Raw genomic sequence first — 11,720 nt, forward strand, 5'->3', positions numbered from 1 at the left:
GCTATAGCTTGTCCATGCAGGTTATGCAAAAACTATATTGGTGTCTATATCAGGCAAAAGTAAACTGCTTAGTGTACACAATTCAGTCAGTAAAGTAATAGCTAATGTATCACTAAATGTGAAATGCTCAAATCAGAAAGGGCAAAAGTTAAATATTAAAAGATTTACAAAGGTAGTACAGGCCTTTTTATACAGTACAGTAAATAGTGCAACTATCAGGAAAGGCATAGGTATACTTAAATATTATTGATGATGGCACCCATCCATGTAAGTGTTCCAGTAAGCCAATGAGCCAGTATACACAGGGCATTTTACATCCTGTATAAGACATTTTCTCAGTCCATAGTATGTAAAGCACAGGTGTAAATAATACAATGAATGATTGGTTCTTGGTATTGTAGACACTGTAAACACATCATGAATGATATTAACACCTGTGTTTTGTCCTGTATGACAAGTCAAAAGTGTTATATAGACATATTATTAACACCAAGACAGTTATAGAGCATTGAAAACTCATTGTGTTTAAACCTATTTTACAATCGGTGTCTCTGATATCACATGCATAAAATAATATATTGTTTTCTATGGCAGACAAGTGAAACATTATCAATTCTAAATTATGTTTAAAAGAAATTCTCATAAAATTAGGAAATGTTATGATGTATCAAGCTGATCAATGAAGGATAGCTATGTTTTTAAGCTATGTTTTATGCTGTTAACTGAACAGAACCAACATTTGGTTTAAATGTTCATTTAAGCCATGAAGGTGAGCCAGCATGCACAGGAACCAGGGCCGTGGAACTGGCTAATTAATATTCTATGCTTTTACTGCTAAGACATGTCAATATACCTCCTGTGAAAAAGGTCAGGTCTCCTGTAGGCCTATACGGTATCCTATCTGTGACTTTCTTTTCCATTTTTCGTATTATTTATTTTATATTTTATCTATATTGCACTAAAGCATCAGAAAACCACTCTCAAAATACAGTGGTGAGAGAAGTATTCAAAGCCTTATCACTGCAAAACTGTAAAAGGCAACCTACAGTGCCAGGTGACGGTGCAGTGGGTAGAGCAGTTGTCTCCCAACTGGAAGGTTGAAGGTTTGAATCTTGGTGCCCGCAGTCCGTGTGTTGAAGTGTTCTTGGGCAAGACACTGACCCCACCCCCGATGGTTAGAGCCATTGGTTGAGTTGGTGCCTCGGTACTGTACCGGAAACAAATTCCTTGTGTCTAACATACTTGGCCAATAAAGGTGATTATCATTATCCTAACATTCAAAAAGAGTGAAAGTAAGACATCATTAACCTCAAATGTTACATTATTGCAATATTGGATCATTATTACCTTTTCATGTGTAAATAGCATTATGTGTAAAGTGGTGAAGCTATAGCTAACTGTAACTACTTTATTTGTTGCTGCTTTTGGCCATGCATTAGGCTATATTTTATGAGATTGTTTTTAGTGTAAAATGTTTATTTGCTGCAATGGGTGACATAAAAAATGTAGCTAGTGGAGTAAAAAAAATGCCTGCATTTCCTTCCCAGATGTAGAGAAGCAGATATATAAAGCAAAATGGTAGTACTTGTACTCAAGTAAGTACAAATACTTCGAAACGCTACTTAAACATTTCTTCGGGCGCAGCGTGTCTTAGCCTATACCTATATCACCATGGAAACGAAGGAGGCCTCTCACACCGGAAGAACCTAGAACCCCTCAGTTCAGCTTCCGGGTGGAAATATTGTGCATGAAGTAGAATCTGCTTGCAGATATATTTGGACGAATTTCTCGGCCAACTTAACTTTGTGAAATGTCCCGAGGCTCAAGTGCAGGGTTCGATCGACACATTACCATCTTCTCTCCAGAAGGAAGGCTCTATCAAGTCGGTCAGTGTGGGGATTTGTACAGACAAAACCGGCTCGCAGGCTCGTTTGTTTGCTAGCTAGCTAAATGCTCTGTCATGGTTCGTTTAGCTTGGCTTCTAGCTGATACACAACACCCGTAATTAGTAAAAGTAGTATCATATATATAACACCACAAGTATTAAAGATTTTGTTCAAGTTGTTATTTTAGGTCTACTTTTCTCATAGCCGCATTAAACAAAACACATCGAACCAAAACAGCTAGTTGGCTAGTTAGCATGGTTAGCATTGCAGTCAAGCTGATTCATTGCTCAAAGTGTCAACTTGCTTTTGAGGCAAATATTGCTGTTTTCGAAAGTTAACTAGTAACGTTAAAATGTTCCTTTTAATTAAACGTTCTTCGTCTTGTTAGCGTTTGTCCTAGTGTTAGCAGTTTTATGCATAATTTCTTGGTGAAGTTGGTTGGCTGAAAGTCTACCTTAATATATCATATGTTGTTTCTATATTTTCCTGTTCAGTTTTAGTGTCTCTTTTCTAAGCTAAATTAGACATGGACAGGACTTTTGCTGCTGTTTTCCTTTAATACTTTGCTCTAATACAGAGAATATTGATGTACTTTATTTCATTTCAAACTTTATTCTGGACACCATCATAAAATGGGTCAGAAGAAGAAATGTCAAACAACATTATATTTATCTTCCTGTTTTATATGCAGCTGCATATAGGCCTAAGTCACACAAGTAACCAAACCAAATCAAATTTATTTATATAGCACTTTAAAAACAACATCCAGCTGACCAAAGTACTTTACATGGCAGGATAAAATCACAATAAAAATAGAGTAAATAAGTAACATTCATTTGGTTGCAACATCATAATCAAAACCTTTGCGAGCCGTAGAAACAGTCAGTAATACAGTGTCAGCTGGTCACAGTTCTTTGCTTGTTGCTCTAATTTATTAGTGAGGGACACGGCTATCTTTTTGAAAATACTGACTGTTCTGTCTAAAATCACTGGATGCTGTGGTTGTGTATCACCATATCCTAACGTTCTTTGTTGTTGTCAGATGAACATGTACCCTTGTCTGCTGCTTGTTTGCAGAATATGCTTTCAAGGCTATAAACCAAGGTGGACTCACATCAGTAGCAGTCCGGGGGAAGGACTGTGCAGTTGTTGTAACACAGAAGAAAGTACCGGTAAGTTGATATCAGGTTGTTTTCATACTGCTGTGAAAGCGGCAGTACTTAAGCAATGTAAACGCACATTCTGAGGGGAATACAAGTTGCATCTTCCTGCGCTGAAGACATTTAGTCCTTTTCCCTTGTGTGTGCTGACATTTAAATATATCTCTGTTATGATCTCCATGTATTGAATTATACACTTTTATTAGGTACTCCAAGCTAAAAAAAATAAATAATGCAGTCTAATGCATAGGGCCAGATGTGATTTGACTGGATATTGATTCACAAAGTCTAGATTAAATTCATTTTCTTTCGATTCATGATGATTCATTTAGTGTTGATTCTAAGACCCTTAACTTAATTTTTTCTGCAGTCATCAAATGAAGAGCACTGCTGTTTCCTTAAATATAAAATTGTGCAAAGTCCACATTATAGACTAAACTGTGAACACATTTACTGGTTCCAGAATTGTGGACAAGTAAAACACATTGATATATTTTTTGGCCTAAATGTGCAAAATGATTGACCATGTGTAAGATGCAAAGATTGATCCCAGTATTTTATGGTTTGATATTGGATCACTCAAAGGTGCTGGTTTCCAGAGGTGCTGGTTCATCTGATCCTTTTGGAGGCTGCTGTTTGTGCTCTAAAACTGAACATTATGGCCTTAATGAGGACAGGGGTGTTGTATTAAACTTCATTGTTTTGTTTTTTTTTTACCAGGAAATGTTTGATAAAATAAATTATGTAAATGATTTATTATATAGTTCACATTTTCAAGGTCAAAGTGTTTATTTGTCATATACACAGTTAGGAAACATGTTTCCCTGTACAATGAAATTCTTACTTTGCCGTCCACATGAATGCCACAAAATACAAATGAAATATAAAGTAGATAAATAAGTAACACAAAATCTAAGGCACTTTAAGCAGCAAATGCAGCAGTAAAATAAAAATATATAAGAATATAATAAGAGAATGTATGCTGCATGGGAGCAGCATGTGCAGCAGTCAACAGTCAATGTGCAATTATGCATGTGCACACAGAATGTAAACAGTACATCATGTATTTCCTGGTAATAAACTCCTCAGCTGTTTAGGAGTCTGATGGCAAAGGGAAAGAAAGTTTTTCAGTCTAGAGGTCCTACACTTCACACTTCTGAACCTCTGGCCAGAGGGTAGGGAGGTGAACAGTCCATGCTGGGGGTGGGTGGGATCTTTGAGGATGGAGGCAGCTACGCATCATTTTGCGTTTTCCTGAGGTATAATTGTGTTTTTACTCCTGATTATATCTTCCTATGTGGCCAGAGGTGGTAGGATATTTAGTGGCTGTTGTGTACATGTACTGTAGTAGTTTATCGCATTTTAGTGTACTCTGATCAGTTGAATACCCAGTTTTTACATCACACATGAACACTTTATGGACATGGTAGTAACAAATAATGAAGCCACTGTCACATGTTTATTCTTTTTTCTTCTTTGAAACAGGACAAGCTTCTGGACGCCTCCACAGTGACCCACCTTTTTAGAATAACAGATAATATTGGATGTGTTATGTCAGGGATGACAGGTAAGTTCATGTCTGTTTTTATTGCAATAAAAAATATTAAATTTGATTTTTTTTTAAATCTGTAATGCAAATGTTTCAGTTATAATTGAACTTAAAAAATATTTTCATTGCAGACACTGTAGCTTATCCATATTCTTACTCTGGGGTACCTGCTAATCAGTGATCAGTGTTTGGACAGATGTTTATGTGATTGACTGTCAAGCTAATCAAAGAGCTGATGGGACATTCCTCTGTACTGTCAGCATGCTAGTTACACCCAGAGTGGCTTAATGTCTTTTATTCAACCTTTATTTTACAAGGAAGTCCCATTGAGACAAAGTTCTCTTTTCCAAAGAAGACCTGGCCAAGATGGCAGCCATCCAAATTTACAACATTAAAATTCAAAGCATACAACACAATATACAAAAAATCCATTCATAAGATAAATAATGACAGCAGACAGAAGATAGAACAAATATGGTATATTTTATAGCTAAAGAATTAGTTAACCTAGCTAACAAAGATACTAATGTACTAATTGCATTAGCCTTGGAAGCTGGACTATGGTAAAGCTGCAATGATATTAACAGATTCTAAGTTCCCAGAACAATAAGCCAAGCAAAACATGGTTAAAACACAAATGGCATCTCTTTCCAACTGTAAGGTAAAAAACAAGCTACAACCCAGTTTTCATAGCAATGAACTGTCCTCCAAACTTTACACCTTCACTGAACATTAACAGTGGTCTCTGTGCAGCTGGCTGTGAGACCGGCGTGCAGGGACCGTCTACAAAGTGCAACACCGAAAAGAGAGACCCTACCACAAAAATATTAAATAATTCTTATATAGTGTCTAAGTCTACAGTCAAATTCAGTCCAGCCGCCAGGGGCCTCCTCTTGGTTAAATTAAAACACTCAAATTTTGCATCATTTTGGGGAATTTGTATTGGTAAAATATTCAGTAACTTCACTCTTACAATGTAGAGTCTCGTACAATGTAACTCAATCAATTCACACAGCAAGGGTCTCTTGTTGATTATACTACACCACTTATTTGGGGAAAAAACAAAATAAAAGCTTTAGCAATGACAGACAATTTTGGAGAATTTTAATCAGGAAGAAATACTCAGTAGCTTCGCTCCTATATGGTGTCAATTAGTGGCACTGAAACACAGGGGAGCCAGTACTATCAAACTATCCAATTCAGTTTAACTCCACTGGTCTTGGTCTTGTCTCGGTCAGTGATCTTTTTCTTGACTTAGTCTCAGTTTAGGTGGTCTGGACTACAGCATTACTCTGAAACAAATCAGCTGTACCCCACCCCCTGTCTCTTATCTTTTGCAGCTGACAGCAGGTCCCAAGTGCAGCGAGCTCGCTACGAGGCAGCCAACTGGCAGTACAAGTACGGTTATGAGATTCCAGTGGACATGCTGTGTAAGAGAATTGCTGACATCTCACAAGTGTACACGCAGAATGCTGAGATGCGACCACTGGGCTGCTGTAAGTATGGATTCTATTTATTTATTTATTTTGATGTATGGTTTTTATTTTTGTCAGAAGTGTTGTGGTTTTTTTGTCTCCTCCCCCCCCATCTACAAACCCATGTGTCTTCTGGAGCAGGCCTTTTGTGAATTGTCAGAGCAGACTGCCAAATGGCCAACATGTCTCAGTGACTGTCCTTTCTGGTGCCGTTTAACCTGCAGGTATGATCGTGATCGGCGTAGATGAGGAGTACGGCCCCCAGGTGTACAAATGCGACCCAGCAGGCTACTACTGTGGCTTCAAGGCCACAGCTGCCGGAGTGAAGCAGACAGAAGCTACCAGCTTCTTGGAGAAGAAAGTGAAAAAGAAACTGGACTGGACCTTTGAACAAACTATTGAGGTATATAAAGTCTAGCTACACTGATGTAGCACAGGCTGATAATAAAGCAACATTAACGTGAAAGTAACCTGTGAGGTTTTTCATTTTATAGCATTATGTCATCTTATATAACGTATAAAGCAATGGAGCTACCATCAGTGGGGATAATTAAATGATGAAATGAAAATATCAGAAACCTGATCTCACTCCTTCCTCCCTTTTATGTCCTCCCCCGTTTCCCTCTTTTAGACAGCCATTTCCTGCCTGTCAACGGTTCTCTCCATTGACTTCAAGCCCTCTGAGCTCGAGGTGGGCGTGGTCACAACACAAGACCCCAAGTTCAGGTAAAAACACCAGCAATACATGGTGATTCAGCAAGGACCCATTGTGTGGCAGTTAACACTTTTAAGATGAGAACAGCACTTATCAAAAGAATTAGTTTTATCTTTGGTTTTTAAGGCAGATATTGTGTTTTATTACTGTCATCACCATCAGTCACTGCTCACATTCAACGTAATGTTAAAGGCTCTTGTTAAATAAGTAGCGTCCTAACAATACTGAAATTCATGGGGTGTGACTAACCTTCATTTTCATTATCAGTTAATCTGCTGATTATTTTCTCAATCACATTTGTCTGCAAAATGTCTAAAATAACTGAGTAATGCCTAATTTCCCACTGTATAAGGAGATGTGCTCAGATCTCTTCATTTATTCAACCAGCAGCCTAAAACTATTATACGCCAAAGATAAACATGAAATACAGAGAAGCCGTAAGCACTGAATTTTTGACATTTTCACTTGAAAAGCAAGTCAGTCCACTGATTTTCTGTCAAGTCGTTGCAGCGTAGTTAGGGTTAAAATAGATTTTGGAAATGAGAATCATCGTCTGTCTCTCATTTCCTCTCAGGATGCTGACAGAGACTGAAGTGGACGCCCACCTGGTGTTTCTTGCAGAGCGGGACTGAGCGAGCAGAGATGTGTCACCTGTTGGATTTCAGTTAGCGCATGATGGGATTTGCAGTTCCCAGATGGAGACTGGCGTTATCTTTGTTTGCTGTACATTACCCCACTGTTTCATTCAATAAAAAAAAAAGTTTTTGGAGTAAAATAATTCTCCTTGGTAATGTTTTAATATTTATTTTGGAACATAGGATTTTTCATATCTGGGTGCATATCTTGTTTTTTTTTTTTTACTTCACATAAAAGATTTACAATACAATTAACTTTACAACCTCTGGCCATGTTATCAGTTGCATTTAGCAGCAGGGGAAAATGTTAAACGGGAACATAAGCGAGTGAGAACTGTACCATACCTCTGAGCTTCCTGTTGTGTCTGAAGCTCTAAAAATCACATGACATACCGAGCTCCTGTGGGTAGCTTATTTTACTACTCGACAAGTGATGTAGATCAGATTTGACCTAATTTTCTCAAACATTTTAACCACTTGTAGCATGTCAGAAATAGATGGCAGTGCTTCAGCTCATAGAACACGTTTCTCTTTGCAAAGGGAAAATGTGTTTCTCATAATACTGCAGAATGGTTTTGACAAAGCTGACATATGGGCTGTAGTGTGTGTTTCGGGAAGAAATTAAGGCCAAGTGTTCTAGTAAATGACCTTGTTCGGCTCAGCTTCTAGACGAATCACATCGGAAATGATGTTGAACACGTCATTCTCAGTTGCTTTTACACTATGGACAGTCTCTTCACATCATGTCTTGCCCTCCTAACTTGCCATGTGAGTTATCTGAATCAGAAACAGAAATCAGCAAAAATGTCATGTCATCTCATCTGAAATGTCTTTCTAATCTTTGGGACTTTTGCTTTGAGTAATAGTTACATGTCTCCTAATTCCTGCTTTCCTTAGTAAGAACTTGCCCCCCCACGGTTCCTGTACAGGTCTACAGCCCTGAGAACAATCACATTACACCATTACACTTAATCACTTAGGAACATTTCCTGAGTGACTGTTGACTCCAGGTTTACTTCAGACTGGGAAATGAAGCGAGTACTGTCACATAGTTGAGGTAATTCCTTTCTGAAAAATTCCTGGCACTTGTGTACGTATCAAACTTCCCAAAGTTGCCTGATCATTATGACACAGCAGTTAATACTAACTCTAGTGCATTTCCTCACTTTGTAAAAGACCTTCCATCTGTACAAAATGTGCTTTGTGTTTCTACCTCATGTTAGTTACTAGGTGCTATTCAACAATGGTTCCAGGGCAGGGTGGAATATTTTAAGTACACTATGTTCCTCTTGTACTGCCCAGGGACTTTCAACTGAGTGACTCAGAGACCTGGTGATATCTTCGCCCCAACAAGGAAATCCCAGACTATTCCAAATGGCTGAGTGTGATCATTTTGGTCTGGGTGATGACTGTCTTCCTCAGCACTTTGGTAAGAGAGAAATGATGCTTGTTTTACAATGCGGAAAGGCCATGAAAGAGTTGTCATGGGGGAGAACACCCTTATATACAGTGGAGGAAACATGAATCAAAACTCTTAATATTCATAGACTTATTTTTATTCTGAGCATTTTTGTTAATAGTGTTTAAATTCACACAACATACGGTATATGTACACGTACAAAAATAATATCTCTGTATTTACAATATATTACGTCTTCTCTGGTATATACACATCTATATATTTATACATTATACAGAAGGACTGTATGGAGGTCATAGTCTTTGGTGTTTTGGTTTTTGGCACAGAGTTCTGTGATCTGGACCAGACATGACCAGACTGACACCATCTTCATTCATGTTTGTGATCCCGGGGCCAGCACCTGTGGGCTTGGATCTGGACGGGGGGACGGACACTGTTTTGTCCCTCACTGGGACCCATGGCTGGGCAGCCCAGTAGCAGCTTCACTGTCGTTGACACCTCCAGTAGAGAGATGGTTCTGTTTATTTCCCGAATGTTATATCGTCATACAGCTAGAAGCAAGAAAACAAGAAAAAAAACAAAACAGTAAGTAACCTACCATTTAAAGACCAAGTTAAAAGAAATCCTTGGGTGATTCAGCCTATATGACACCCCATAATTCTGCTGTTCTGAATCAGATACTGACCTCATCTTCCGACAGGTCCAGGTCCTCCATATCGCTCTCATCTGATTCACTGTCAGGCAGCTCCCTCAGCTCCTGTGCTGTCTTTTCATAGAGCTGGCAGCGGATCTGTTCGTTCTGGCGCCCATAGGTGAGGTGGTACGCCGTGAAGCCACCGTAGTTCAAGCTGTTAACATCAGCGCCGAGCTCGAGGAGACAACGGACCAGTGCCGGGTTCTGAAGATCCACAGCAAGATGAAGTGCTGTTCGCCCACTGCACTGCTCCTACAGAAAACATCACGAAAAACGTAATGTTAGGTAAACCTGCTTCTCCTTTGGGTGTTATTTTCCAAATAAAGTGATGCTGGCTGTCTTCACTTAAAAGTTAATGACACCTACCTGTGCATTGATGTCTGCACCCAGCTGAACAAGGCTTTCCACCAGTGAAATGTAGCCGTTGATAGATGCCAAGTGGAGACAGTTATGTCCTGGGAAGAGAAAAAGTAGAAAAGAGTTGCTTAGCAAAGTCAAGAAGCAAACAATGGCAAAGTAAACAAAATCTGTGTGCGTAGATGTTTGCTTTTATCTCAGTACTTACCACTGTAGTTGGGGAAGGACAGGATGGAGGTGAGGTGGCGCTGGCAGTTCTGAGTAATGAGGGCGAAGCAGGCGAGGGAGCCCTTCTTACAAGCAATGTGCAGAGCCGTGTTCCCACTGTTGTCAGCCAGCCTTGGGTCACAGCCGGCCTTCAGCAGCTTCTCCACCAGCTGCAGCTGCTCTGTGATTACTGCTAGATGGAGGGCAGTCTATGGAAAGGGATTTAAAATGGACATTTAATCATTATAGTATTTTATACCACTTTGTGTGTGTTGAAAAAGAAAAAAACTTTAGTGTTTGATTTTGGTTATTACCTGTCTCTGGTGATTCTGTATGTTGAGAAAGGGGTGACTGTGGGACAGCTTGATCATCTGGAGGGCATGCTCAGTGGCTTCATGAATGATGGCCAAGTGCAGAAGCCTGCATGGAGGGGGGGGGGGGGAAAAAAAAAGGGGGGGGGTAATAGCCTTTAAAAAAAAATACGCACGGAGGAAGTGGTTCCAGCCCAGTAAGAAAGAACAAAGCCTGAACAGTGGAGCGTTTCGCAAGAATGGAGTTTTGTAGGGTTATTTCCACCAGTTGTGGCTTGACACATCTGATGCTTTATCAGTTACTGGCAGCGGGCCAGGGACTTTCCTGAACGCGCAGCGCAGACTTTAGCACAGCCCAGACTGCGCTCTCAGCCAAAGCGCGCGCGCGCACGCACACACACACACACACACACACACACACACACACAGAGTACGAGCTGTACTTTCCGCACACACACGCCACTTGTTTTCATGCAAAACCATACATTTTCATGCGCACTTTTGCAGTGTTTCATATTTTTAATGCACTGGGTTTGACGTTTAGAAGATGCGCATTAGTGCAAAACTCCTCTTTTTGATTTACGGAGAAAGCTCATATTTGCAAACGCCTAATTGTATTTTTAATCAAATATACAAATTCCACTTACGTGTCACCGTCTTCAGTCACTGCAGTTCTCCAAGTCTCGTACTCGTGTGTGTGTGCCTGTGAGCCCAAAGTCAACTCGTCAAAGTCGTTCACCAGCTCGTCTTCTTTCAGGGAACCCAGTCCGCTGTCCAGACGGTCGTCCTGGCAGGGCAGCAGTTTCCCATGTTTCGGATCCATATTATCGACATTATAATCCATTTGATTGTGGTTAGGCACTCCGTGGACGGCCATGCTGACTTCGCGACTGTCAGAAGAAACAGCTAAGTCTCTATCCAAAGATCAGGGCAGAGTGAAGTAGCTGAAGGAAGCGCACTGGGTTTTGTGCACTCTGTGGGGCGGAGCTTCGGTGGGGATTTCCAATTGACTTATCTTAGAAAAGCAAGGGAAATCACATCGAGCTGTGCTTTTGTGAGGAAACCCCCTCCCCCCCTAAAAGACTCAGAATGAAAACATGTAGTTTCCTATTAGACACCTATTTTCACCTGTTATGTAGGTTAGGGGATATGTCGTTATTTATTTCAATGAATGAGACATGATGGCCATGAATGAGCGACAGACAGCCTCTGTCTAGCTACTGAAGGATTTCCTTCTGCACTGGGGAAATTATCTGTTTCAAGTGGCTAACCAAAGTAGAAATTTCATATTTTCTAGTTCATGCTTTTGGC

The 11,720-nt window shown here is 39.9% G+C and overlaps 2 protein-coding genes across 2 annotated transcripts; one reads left to right on the forward strand and one right to left on the reverse strand.

The window, feature by feature from the left end:
- The first annotated feature begins 1,688 nt into the window (after positions 1-1,688).
- psma6b (proteasome 20S subunit alpha 6b) lies at positions 1,689-7,563 on the forward strand. Its single transcript, XM_020617023.1, has 7 exons — positions 1,689-1,886; positions 2,964-3,058; positions 4,532-4,613; positions 5,936-6,091; positions 6,295-6,473; positions 6,702-6,796; positions 7,360-7,563. Exons 1-7 carry the CDS (start codon positions 1,811-1,813, stop codon positions 7,415-7,417), a joined length of 741 nt encoding a protein of 246 aa, XP_020472679.1. The 5' UTR covers positions 1,689-1,810; the 3' UTR covers positions 7,418-7,563.
- Positions 7,564-8,964: 1,401 nt separating this feature from the next.
- Positions 8,965-11,358, reverse strand: LOC109969835 (NF-kappa-B inhibitor alpha-like). Its single transcript, XM_020617022.1, has 6 exons — positions 11,057-11,358; positions 10,413-10,518; positions 10,100-10,307; positions 9,901-9,989; positions 9,526-9,786; positions 8,965-9,391 (listed from the first exon to the last, which is right to left on the reverse strand). The coding sequence occupies exons 1-6, from the start codon at positions 11,284-11,286 to the stop codon at positions 9,362-9,364; spliced, it is 924 nt and encodes a 307-aa protein (XP_020472678.1). The 5' UTR covers positions 11,287-11,358; the 3' UTR covers positions 8,965-9,361.
- Between the last annotated feature and the right edge of the window lie 362 nt (positions 11,359-11,720).

Source organism: Monopterus albus, unplaced genomic scaffold, assembly GCF_001952655.1.
Source record: "Monopterus albus unplaced genomic scaffold, M_albus_1.0 scaffold182.1, whole genome shotgun sequence".
Classification (NCBI taxonomy): domain Eukaryota; kingdom Metazoa; phylum Chordata; class Actinopteri; order Synbranchiformes; family Synbranchidae; genus Monopterus; species Monopterus albus.